The sequence below is a fragment of the Bubalus kerabau genome, chromosome 3, assembly GCF_029407905.1.
Source record: "Bubalus kerabau isolate K-KA32 ecotype Philippines breed swamp buffalo chromosome 3, PCC_UOA_SB_1v2, whole genome shotgun sequence".
NCBI lineage: Eukaryota > Metazoa > Chordata > Mammalia > Artiodactyla > Bovidae > Bubalus > Bubalus kerabau.
The window spans coordinates 150,631,825-150,644,334 of NC_073626.1; the positions used below are offsets into that span (position 1 = coordinate 150,631,825).

At 39.9% G+C, this 12,510-nt stretch overlaps 1 protein-coding gene across 1 annotated transcript; it reads right to left on the minus strand.

Moving 5' to 3' along the window:
- Nucleotides 1-9,451: 9,451 nt before the first annotated feature.
- LOC129647821 (male-specific lethal 3 homolog) lies at nt 9,452-11,107 on the minus strand. The gene has a single exon (XM_055574787.1). It carries the CDS (start codon nt 11,035-11,037, stop codon nt 9,970-9,972), a length of 1,068 nt encoding a protein of 355 aa, XP_055430762.1. The 5' UTR covers nt 11,038-11,107; the 3' UTR covers nt 9,452-9,969.
- Nucleotides 11,108-12,510: the final 1,403 nt, after the last annotated feature.

Sequence of the window (12,510 nt, forward strand, 5' to 3'; positions counted from 1 at the left end):
TGGATTTTTTTCCCATTGTTTTTCTATTCTCTATTTGATCTCTGCTCTAATCTTTATTATTTCATTCCATCTGCTCACTTTGCATTTTGTTTATTCTCCTTTTTCGGATTCCTTAAGGTATAAAGTTAGGTTATTGATTTGAGATCTTTTTTAATGTGCATATTTTTATCTTTGAACTTCCCTCTTAATTCTTCTTTCACCGTCTCCCGTGAATTTGATACGTCGTGTTTACATTTCACTTATCTCGAGGTTTTTTTTTTAAATCTCTTGTGATTTCTTCTTTGATCTTCCAGTTGTTCAATATTTTGTTGTTTAATTTTTACATTTTTGTGACATTTCCAGTTTTCCTACCGTTACTAATTTGTCATTTCATTCCATTGTGGTTGGTAAAGATACTTGGTATGATTTCATTCTTGTTAACAATTTATGCCTCCTCCCCCCCAAATTTTTGTTCTAGAGCATGCACTCCAATGTCTTAGGCCAAAGCAAAACAGAAGAAAGGTGAGGCAGAGATCTAAGTAAAGTGTTTTTGAAACTCATAGACATGAGTAAGATACATGAGGAAATCACAAGTTGCTGATCTAGGAATTTTTTCTGATGTCTTCACCTATTGAAAGTTTTAATTTTTTTTTTAATTAAAATTTTTTTAAAGTTTATATCTTTTCCTGACTTGTTAAATTGAAAATAAAATCTATGAAAAGATCATTTTACTGTAGTCAATGTCCTTTAACGCTCTTTGGAGTCAGTTGTCTTGAATTTGGCTGTGAATTTGGTGGTGGTTTGCCGATTATTACTTTTAACATTTTTCAAATTTGCCACATTATGTGTGGCAGAGTGGGAAACTTTTTAAATTGTATAAATTCTCACCTTTAGGACATTGTTTGCACTTATGTGGCGTTTAGCATGGTGCCATGAAAACTGCCCTCCCTCACGTCCTTGGTGGAGGAAGATATTTTCAGGGAGATTATTGTTGTCAAGAATGAACCAAAATGAGGTTGCAGTGGTGAGCAGTGACCAGTAGAGGGCTCTGAAGTACTTGATCCTAAGATTTCCAAATCTGCTAGGAGAGCAGTTTGAAGCCCTTGGAGGGATCAGTGGGACTAGGGGAACCCAAATCCCCCAAATCTTTGCCCGAGTCCTAAGTGTCTTCTAAGTTATTCTTTTACAAGAGTGTGTACATCTCAGAATATGTAGTTTTCATTTGGAGGTTTAAGTTGGAAATAGCAGTATTTTTTAATGAGTAACTTTTTTACAAATGAGGGTAACACTAAAAGCTTTTCATTTGAAAGAGCACATGCTTGATGCATTTTCTGTTCATAACATCACTGAAATAGTAGTTTCAAGGCTGTACAATAAGTGACTGTCAGAAAAAGGACATTAGGAAAAATTGGAGAAATCTCAATAAAGTGTGGACTTGAATTAATAATAATGTTTCTACATTGTTTTATTGTGACAGTTGTACTTTAATAAATGTAAGATGTAAGTAGTAGGAGAAACAGGGTGTAGGATATCTGGAGACTGTCTATACTGGCTTTGTTATTCCGACAGAAACAAAACAACAAAAACAAAAAATAAATGAGTTGTTATACAGTGGATAGGAATAGGCCTACTTTAGAGATGTTGGTTTTAGTGAGATTAAATTAGAGGGTCTTTTTTGTCCTTACTAGCCTGTTGAAATATTTTTTCTTTCCCTGTTTCAAAAACCAGCTGCTCTATATGAAGTAGCTAAGCCAGTGAAATGAAGATACCAGTTGGGTTCTACAGACATGGATATGGATGGTCAGCTGTAAAGGATTGGAGCAACTGTGGCTTTTGGTATCTGGGTTGGCCTGGAACTGTTTCCTCAAAGATAATGAGGGATAACTGGATGCTGTGTTCCCTGTCCTTGGTAGTCTTCATGTATGTCAGATCAGTGTCCTGCGGGATACCCATTCCCCACAGATCTCTGGGTCTCTCTCTCTCTCTTTGTGCAGCTCTCTCCTGTCCAGTACTCTGACCTCAGAACTGAGGGTCTTGGTCTCCTGGGATTCTCAGCTATCTCCTTACCCCAAGGAACAGATCAGGGTCCTTCCAGACATAACTGAGGACATTCTGGACTTGTTTCCTCTCCAGGATTCCTGTCCTTGATTGGCTGATATCTACCCCTGTCTTGAAAATTGCTGTTTTGTATATTTTGCCTGGTTTTCTTGATTGTTTCAGACAGGAGGGTAATTCTGGTCCCTATTATCTCACTTTGGCCAGAAGCAGAAGGCCAAGCCAGATGATATTTCATAGAGTATATCTGAACGCTGTGTCGGATTATTGTTACAGTGTTTTCTGCTGCTGTGCATGCTCAGTTGTGTCCCGCTGTTTGGACTGTAGCCTGCCAGTTCCTCTGTCTATGGGGATATTGGGGCCAGAATACTGGAGTGGATTGCTATTTCCTCCTCAGGGGATCTTCCTATTTGTAACTGTTTTAAAAATGATTTTTAAAAAGATCTAGTCTCCTAATTGAAATCCTGTTATCTGAAACAATGAGAATAGATGATAGTATACCAGGAAGAGAATTTTTTAAATTAGTTCAGTATGCAAAAATATGCCTTGAACTACCTCCAGCTGGGTGTGACCCTATCCATAGATACACATTATAACCTGGACAGGGTGTGCTCCGGGAAGGTATAAACCCTAAACCAGACTCCTGATGGTGCCACCATCTTTGCCTTTTAGCTTCTCATCCTGAAAGTACTGTTGAACACCAAGATTATTCAAGAACGTTAGGATATAATTAATTGTTCTTTTGTGTATTGGTAGCAGAACTTGGTAGGTGCTTCTAGATTTTTCCACATAGAATTTGATGGCCATTTCTGCCACTAACTTGCCGCTTTATCAGGAAAAACCTATCTATCTGGCAGCTCCATTCCCCCACACTCTTTGACGGTCACCATCCTCTCCAGTAACAACACTTGAAGGGCCAAATGGCAGCACGGTATCACTAAAGAACTTACTGTTTAGAGTGGCACAGCTCAAGTTACTGCCCGAAGTGCACACCTCTAGACTCTTTCTAGAAATGATTCCTTTAGTCACATCTGTTTTGACTGGTCTCATCTCTCTTGCACAGGGTTCCTGGTGTTTCTTATCTCTGTTCATCTGTAAATGCTCAGAGGTGGAAATTACAAGGATTATCCTTACTTTCAGAGGATTGCTTTTTCCTTCTGTCCACTGAGGGGTGTGTGCCTGCTCAGTAGTGTCCGACTTTGTGACCCCATGGACTGAAGCCCTCTTTGTGACCCCATGGACTGAAGCCCTCCAGGTTCTTCTGTTCAAGGAATTTTCCAGGCAAAAATACTGGAGTGGGTTGCCATTTCCTTCTCCAGGGGATCTTCCCAACACAGGGATCGAACCTGCATCGCCTGCATTGGCAGGTGAATTCTTTACCACGAGCACCTGGGAAGCCCTCTGTCCATTGGACATGAATATAATTATCCGTGACCCTGAAGAAACTGGATGAGATGACTGAGAAATCCAAGCTCTTTGGTTATGATGGAAGGTGGATACTCACTGCCTTCATCCAAGCTGGGAAGCTGTTGTTGGGAATGCTCAGGCTGGCTGCTACAGGAATGGGACTTCTGTCTGCTACTTTTCATCAGCGTGGTGTGTGCTATTCTCCATACTATATCAGCAACACTTTATCATGTATCCTGGTGTTAGTAACCCACCAAATGAATAGAGGGTTTCCCTGGAATAAATCAACCGATGGTTATTTGCTTCATGTTATTTTGGTTTCCAAGTCTTGTTGGATTTTGCAACATTTTCCCAAATTGCTGTGTGTGTGTGTGTGTGTGTATTCAGGTTCACTGGGAAAATTATCAACAGCTGGGTGTTTCTAAAACACTTTCTCTTTTGTTTTTGCTCTGCTTTTAACTGTTTAATTAACCAGAGAAAACCTATATTGTTGTTTAGTCTCTTACGTCATGTCTGACTCTTTGAAACCCCATGGACTGTAGCCTGCCCGGCTCCTCTGTCCCATGAGATTTTTCAGACAAGAATACTGGAGTGGGTTGCCATTTCCTTTTCCAGGGGATCTTCCCAACCCAGGGATCAAACCCACATCTCCTGCATTGGCAGGTGGATTCTTTACCACTGAGCCACCAGGGAAGCCATAATAGAAACTACTTTTTAGTATATTAACTCAAGAAGCAATATGCAAATAAACTGATTATTAAAAAATTTTTATGCTTAAATAATCATAAATGAGTTTTGCAAGTTTTAATTTTGGCACCGATATTTGCTATAACACTTGCTAATTTGAAAAACTGCAAACTAAAAGTTGTCGTTCCAAAACAACATATACATGTGTATGAATGAAGAGTTTTATTGTTTTGAGGGCAGCAACAAAATCCCATTTTTAGAATAAGGTGAACCCAGAATCCATGAAAATGTTCGATTTACAGTTCATGTGACATTTCATGGCTCCTCAGAGTACTCAGTATTACCGTATCACCTATTTACATTTATATAATATTTTAGGTCTGTGTGTGAACTAGATGAATTCTTTTCTCAATTTGTCTGTATTCCTGTCAGACTCATCCTGAAGGAAGAGTGTCTTCTCCTCTCTAAGATAATCTCTCTCCTCTTTTATTCTTTTCAAATTCATTTTTACTGAAGAATAGTTGTGTTAGTTTCTACTGTACAGCAGAATGAATCTGTCATACATATACACATGTCCCCTCCTTTTTGGACTTCCTTCCCATTCAGGTCACCACAGAGCATTAAGTAGAGTTACCTGTGCTGTGCAGTATGTTCTCATTAGTCATCTGTTTTTATGGGTCAGCAGTGTATATGTGTCAATCCCAGACTTCCAGTTCCTCTCACCCTCTCTTTTATTCTTGATCCTTTACTCTCCTGTCTCCTGCTGAATCTTTCTCCAAAAGTAGCCTTTATTTTTCGTGTACCTTTAACTACTTCTGTTGTATTTACTCTATCCTTTCAGTATGCTGGTTTGTTGAAGTTCCAGTCACACAGTCTTCTCTCTCAACCTTCCCTAGTGCCATGATCCTCTCCTTCTTCTTCCTTCTGTTACAGAATTTGAGAAGGCACACGCTGCATTCATTGTTCCCTCATCCTCTCCTCACCTCATCCTCTGCAGTCTACTTTCTGTGCACACTGATCGCTCCTTTGAAGCTTACTTTTGACTTAACATGCTTTTGAAATTAAATGGCTTAACTACATGTTGATTACTATTTAGAATTGAAAAGACATTTATTTTTTGATGAAATCCAGGCAATACCTTCACTCATTCAATCAACAAACATATCTGGAACTAGGTCTTGACTAGGTCCTGCTGCTGCAGAAATGAAAGGTATTACTCCCAGCCTCAAGGAGCTGTAAGCTCAGTGGTAGCAATGGATTAGAAAACAACCATAATATGTGAATGTGTTGTCACTTGTGTTAGTCACTCAGTTGTGTCTGACTCTTTGCGACGCTATGGACTATAGCCAGTAGGCTTCTCTGTCTATAGGATTCTCCAGGCAAGAATACTGGAGTGGGTTGCCATGCCCTCCTTCAGGGGATCTTCGCAATCCAGGGATCAAACCCATCTCTCTTAGGTCTCTGCACTGGCAGGCGGGTTCTTTACCACCAGTGCCACCTGGGAAGCCCAAGATATGAAAAAAGACTGTTAAACATCCATTTCATTGATAGAGGTAAATATTCTCTGATTGAATATGTTTATTCAGTTAGCATGATGACCAATTTACTGATTGGAAGAATGTGGTTTAAGTGAATTTAGAAAGATTTGTTTTTCACTTTTTTAATTGAGAATTAGTTACAAAAATCTTTTATTCATTTTTAAGATGTAACCTTGATGCAGTCTTCTTTGTAAAGTGATATATCCTTGCTGTGATAATCAAGAAAGTTTAAATAAAGCACCTAATTTTAAAGCATTTGTCATTTAACATGCTGAATAGCTGAGGGAGGGAGTTTCTCTAAGTTAAGGCAGAAGGAGAACTCTAAACTCCTGTGAGACAATTATATGAAATCCCACCTAAAAACAAATTATTAATAGTTTGAAACTTCCCTAGGAAGTTTCTTGCTAGGAAGGTGGGCTTCTCTTGTGGCTGGCTCAGCTGGTAAAGAATCCGCCTGCAATTTGGAGACCTGGGTTCGATCCCTGGGTTGGGAAGATTCCCCTGGAGAAGGGAAAGGTTACCCACTCCAGTATTCTGGCCTGGAGAATTCCATGGACTGTATAGTCCATGGATTGCACAGAGTCGGACATGACCAGAGTGACTTTCACTTTCTTTCCCTAGGAAGGTAGAGACTTCTTAGTTTTGTGTTCTCCATAACAATTCTTTGCGTAACTTAACTATGAGACAAGGCCATGGCACTCTAGGGACAAACTGCTACTACTTTTAGCCATAGTTGAAGAAACTGAAGAAGTTTCTTGTCATGTGACTTGATTTTCATGACCCTTACTGATTGATCCAATCTTTTTCTATGCCCAAAGCAACTCTCCGAATAGGTGGGAAGCAGAGCCCAACAGCCAATGAGGCGATCTGGTTTGAGGACTCAGTCCAATAGGACTCAGCTCCATGTTGGATTGTGCCAAATGTGTGTGTGCGTGTGTGCGTGTGCACGTGTGCACGCTGAGACAACAGAGGGAGAAACCGAGAGGGAAGCTGAGTCCTGAGCATGGTTTAGAAGCTAGGACTGTGTGTGTGTGTGTGTGTGTGTGTGTGTGAAGCTGAGTCCTGAGCATGGTTTAGAAGCTAGGACTCTGTGTGTGTGTAGCTGAGCCCTGAGCATGGTTTAGAAGCTAGGACTGTGTGTGTGTGTGTGTGTGTGTGTGTGTGAAGCTGAGTCCTGAGCATGGTTTAGAAGCTAGGACTCTGTGTGTGTGTGTGTGTGTGTGTGTGTGTGTGTGTGTGTATGTGTGTGTTTTCCAGCTCCATGAAGCCCAATAGTGTTTAGGGCTTTTTTCCTCCACATATATAACAAAAGTGACCAGACGTAGCCTACTCCATACAGAGCCTGGGAGAGTCTAACAGGATATTTAGGTGTTAATAATTCTAAAAAAGGAATTATTAATGTCTCCATTGCCATATCACACATTGTAACAGCATGCCAAATTCACCATGTTATTTAATGTTTTTCAGTCAGTAATGCTTGCATTTTTGCCAAAATAATACACCATTACCTGGTATTTCTTGAAATACTATGCTATTTAATGTAAATGAGCACTTTAAAAAAGTATTACAAAGAAAACCAACCAGGCAAGCTTGGGAAGACATTTTATTATCCTTATTATTTTAGACAAGTTCTTACTTAAATCCAAACACCTGCTGTTGCACTTTAACATAGTTTGTACATACAAATAAAATTAGAACTGGCAAATATGTGATTTTCATCAGATAGGCTTTGTTCGATTGGAGACTAAATATTTTTGTAAAACTTGTCCTTGTTTGAAGTTGAAATTTCATGTCACCACAAGAATTGACCAGAAGCAACTCATTTACAATGACCCACAGGGTTTTAGCTATTATTTTTGGACTTGCTCCCCAGCCCACACAGGCAATTAAGTAAGAACAAGAAAAAAGAAAACACTCATCTGAATCATCTATTAAAATCTAGGTTCCACTCAGTAACAGATTTTACTTCTTGATTCATATTTAGCAGATGCCTTGGTCATATTCATATATGAGCTCTCTTCTCTGTGGTAACCAGTCCCATTTGCATCTTTCCCTATTAGGTGCTCCCATTTCCACCACTTTAATGGAAAATGCCTCTTGTTAAGTATCTAAGGGACATTTGATAGATGATTGCCTTCAGCACCTCATGCCTCCCCCCTTTCCTCAGGAACCTGAGAACTCCTGTCTTTTTTTTTTTTTTTAAATAGGCTCTGTGTACACATAAAACCAGGAATTGAGATTAAAATGAGGGAGAAGCTCAGTTATTCAGGCATGTTTTATCTCATAGGCAGAGCTGGTATCCTTCCTCAGTGCCTGAGGCTGACTTGGGCTCTTAACAGAATTCATATCTATTTTTGTTTATTAAGTTATCAAGCCAACTTAGTGGCCATGCCATTCAAGAGTTCCCAGGAGGCACTGAATTCACAGGGCGTCTGACAATGTGGGTGTTTTCCTAGTTCTCACTGCTCTGTAGATTTAAAAGCATTTAGCAAATATTTTTAATTGATTAACCCAGAACTTTCATACAAATATTATAATGAGTAAAAAATTGTAAGTATACATGCTGAGGAGAAGGCAATGGTACCTCACTCCAGTACTCTTGCCTAGAAAATCCCATGGACAGAGGAGCCTGGTAGGCTGCAGTCCATGGGGGTTGCTACTAGTCGGAAACGACTGAGCGACTTCACTTTCACTTTTCACATTCATCCATTGGAGAAGGAAATGGCAACCCACTCCAGTGTTCTTGCCTGGAGAATCCCAGGGACAGGGGAGCCTGGTGGGCTGCCATCTATGGGGTCGCACAGAGTCGGACACGACTGAAGCGACTTAGCAGCAGCCGCAGTAGCAGATACATGCTGAAAATATAATGACCTCTTCATAAAAGCACAAGAATTTCATGAGGACATGAAAAATACAGGAAGAAAGTAGTCTACTTATTTAAGGACTGTCACTGGATTTGTATTAGGCTCCTTTAAGCCTGAATTCACAGGCAAGCATTTATTGCTAAATTAATATTGTGGAAGTTCTACACAGAGCCTGATCTATGATTCCATAAATGTTGGTAGTTTTTCTTCATTTGTCTTTTTTTTTTTTTTTAATTTTATTTATTTATTTTTTAATTTTATTTTTATTTTTCATTTGTCTTTTTTTGACTCTTTTTGTTGGCAGATCTTCACTTAACTAAAAATAATGATTCATATATAAGTAAGACACTTTATTCCAGTGAAGTTATTTGTTTCAATAAAATTCAGTAATAGCTACTTCCTCTTAAACCAGAGTAATGCCAGCAGTACATTACAGAGATAACTGTTCTCAGCTGTGCTCTTTGGATTCTAATCAGTTGTTACCACAGAGGAGGTAAAAAGTTTCTTTGGTGCAGTCATGATTTTTATTTTGATTTACTGTCAGTCCTCTCAAACACTGTGTGGTTCTATTTTAAATTAGAGGTAAAATTCTGGCCTATTTATATTAATCAAAGTGTATAATTGCTGTTTTTTCCCCCTCGAAAACAATTTTATATTCATTTCTAATTTATTTGCAAGCATATTATAGATTTGTAGAGTGCAGCTTTAGTAATTTTTAAATTCTCTAATCAGAGAGACATTTTCTTTTTTTCTTTCCAATAAGATGGACAATGATTTATTTGAAATGGCCAAAAATAACATTTTACAGAAAAGGAACCATAATATTACACAATCAAGTGTAGCTACAAAATCTTAAGACATTCAGGCAAAGCTTTATTTAGATCACCAAAAACAAGGCTTTATAGAAAAAGAACTGTAACAAGCAAATGTATAGCTGCAAATTTTCTTTTGCTAGCAATATCAATTCCCTTTAAAATATTCGGGGACTACTTTGCAGTATCCAAGCAAAACTAAAAATTTGTGGGACAGAGTTGCTCAGCCTCATCACAAGAATGAAAACAGTTTGCAAAACGATTTTGTTTAATGCTAACAAACAACTAAAAGACATGGTCACTGCTAACAAGTACCTTTGTCTACTGAAACAGTCCAACCTAAGCACATGTTTATTAAAGATTCATTGTGAACATAGCTGCTGTTTTCCTGCCATCACAGATCACGTGTATGGTGGCAAGGGTTAAATGTTGGAGACCATCGAGGCACCCAGGAGGTAATCCTTAACAGAAATAACTACAGTAGATAAGCAACTCAAACAAATGGACCCGTCTCTGCCAGAGCCTCCCAGGGTGTCACATTTGCTTTCTGTGTAAAGAAGGTCCACCGACTCTAGTTCTTTACTGGGAACCAAGAGATTAAGAAGCTGTTCTAGGACCATCAAAACCTTAATAAATCGCCCTGGGGTTCTTCGTGCTGTAGTGCACTTCACAGGCAGCAACATAGGCAGACTCTGGGAAGAAGTCATCATGGTACTCTGCTAAAAACCTCAGAAAGAGATCAAAGTGCTTCAGTAAAGCCTTCAGGTTCTTCTCAGAAAAGGACATCCTTCCAAGGATTTCAGGAAGTTTCACAAACAAACGCAGCAAGTGTTGCGCCCCATAAATGTAAGAGGGTGGAGGTGGTTGGTCACCTGGAGGATAACTATCAGGTACAAGTTTCCAGCAGAGGACCTCATTTATTTCTTTGGTTCTTCTGCCTTCAAAGCCAGCAAACACTGTACTCCCTTCCTTGTTAGAGGTCAGAGGAACAGGCAAGGATGATCTGCTATGAACAGATGTCTTCTGTTCCAGGTACAGGAACAGCTTGGGCATGCTGGCGGACATGTCCTGCTGCCGGCGCTTGGGCTGAGGCGAGGCGCTGCTCTTGGACAGCCTGTCGCAATTGGCAGAGCGGAGCGTGGACCGCCTCAGAGACTGCAAGGCTTCCGGCTCGGCTTTGCGCCTTTTGAGGGTGGTTGGTTCGCCTGAGTTTGGCTGACTCTCTGTGGACTGTGGTGTGGATGGATTCAACAAAGGTGGACTTGGAAAGAGCTCCTCCTGGTTCCTATTATTGTTTGTGGTACTTTCCTTAATGGGAAGAAACAATTTGGACGAAGTCACCTTTTTATATTGAACTCGTTCGTATGGATAGAGCAAAACCAATGGGAGAGTGTAATCAAAGGTTATTCTTAATCCATCCACCATCTCCTTACAAAGGTCAACGTTCTTTTCTGCTGGGATATAGTGCACATTCATGTTGGCATGTGGCATAGCATGATAGTGACGAGGCCTCTCATTGGCTGAAAAGGCTGCATTGATAGCAAAATGCTTCATGTATGATTCCAAAATAGTTATGATGTTGGTCTGGCACGGAACTTTCACTAACCGTTTCCTCCTGTTGATATAGTAACAATCATCCTCAAGCTTCTTCTTCAGAACTTCGGGGATTTCTATAGTTACTGTTCTTTCTTCCATTTCCTTTTTTTCTGCGTGCAGCCCTGGTCCTTCTTTCACTTCAGACTTTCAGTATCTTTTTCTTCACTTATTTCTCCGTCCTTTTCTTCACTGTCAGAGGAACTGTTTATTGAGTTTTCTTCGTTTTCATCTTTCTCGTCAGCAGGAAGGCTTTTAAGACAGAGTCCACCCCAGGTAACCTGCCGCGCCTCCTCTTTCTTCCTGTGCTTCTCAGGCGAGCTACAGCCTTTTTGGCCAATTTCCGCCGTAATCTCCGATTTTCATCGGCGTCACGGACATGATTCTCTGCTGCTCATCTATCCCAACTTCTGTTCCAACCATTAAAATGGATCAGATATTCTGGGATCTTTCTGCCTTTTTCGTCTTTCCCAACAAAAACATCGACAATTTTGGCATCGTAGAGCACTCGCGCCTTGGTGGGGTCAAGCTCGAAGCACGGCGCTTTCTTCCCTGAGAGGGCACGAGAAAGCCGTAGCTCGAGCTCACTTGCTCTTCGTGGCTGAGGGCGCGGCTCTGCGGTGGGCGGAGCGTGCGCGGTGGGGGAGGGGAGTCAAGGGAGACATTTTCTGTTTCTATCTCGAGAATGGAGAAGTTACTAAATGTGACTTTATACAGACTTAAGACAGACTTATAATTCTGTGCTAGTAAACAAATTGGAAATGAATGTAAAATTGTTTTCCAGGGGATAAAAAAGTCTTGTGTAACAACAGCAACAAAAATTCTTGTGTAACTCGTGACAGCTAACCAGATGGGCTTGTTTCATTCTTTCAGAAACTGGTCTTGAGATAAGAATTTGGTTTTCATAAAGGCTCTAGTAAAATGTTTTAGTAATAATCATACAACCTCCATTTATATGAAGTCAATACCATAGGCAATTGATTTGATGTATTAAATATTAAAATATTTTAATAAAACAGGAAACACGAATGATATTGTTAAAATCACTGATAAAAATATTTACAAAAATACAGTTTTCACAATAATGAATTATTATTTTTAAAAAGATGTTTCCATTTTACCTTCCTAAGCTAAACTTGGGGTAAAATATTTTTTTTTCCTTTTTTTTTTTCAAGAGATGCCTTGATATAATGAAATGCCAGGTTTGGTGGGGAAGAGGGGACATAACACTGAGTATCAATTTCAGCTCCCACAACTCATTAGCTCTGTGACTCTGGGCAAGTCACTTACCCTACATGCAGCCTTGTAGGGTTACTCGTTTATAAAACGGGTGATAATAGCTACCTTATTAACTAAATACATAGATGTGGAATTGCTAGGTCCTATGATGGCACCCCACTCCAGTACTCTTGCTTGGAAAACCCCATGGACGGAGGAGCCTGGTAGGCTGCAGTCCATGGGGTCGCTAAGAGTCAGACACGACTGAGCAACTTCACTTTCACGTTTCACTTTCATGCATTGGAGAAGGAAATGGCAACCCACTCCAGTGTTCTTGCCTGGAGAATCCCAGGGATG

Bases quoted from the DNA above. Each gene is read 5' to 3' on its own strand.
- LOC129647821 (XM_055574787.1), bottom strand. From the start codon at position 11,037: ATGGAAGAAAGAACAGTAACTATAGAAATCCCCGAAGTTCTGAAGAAG.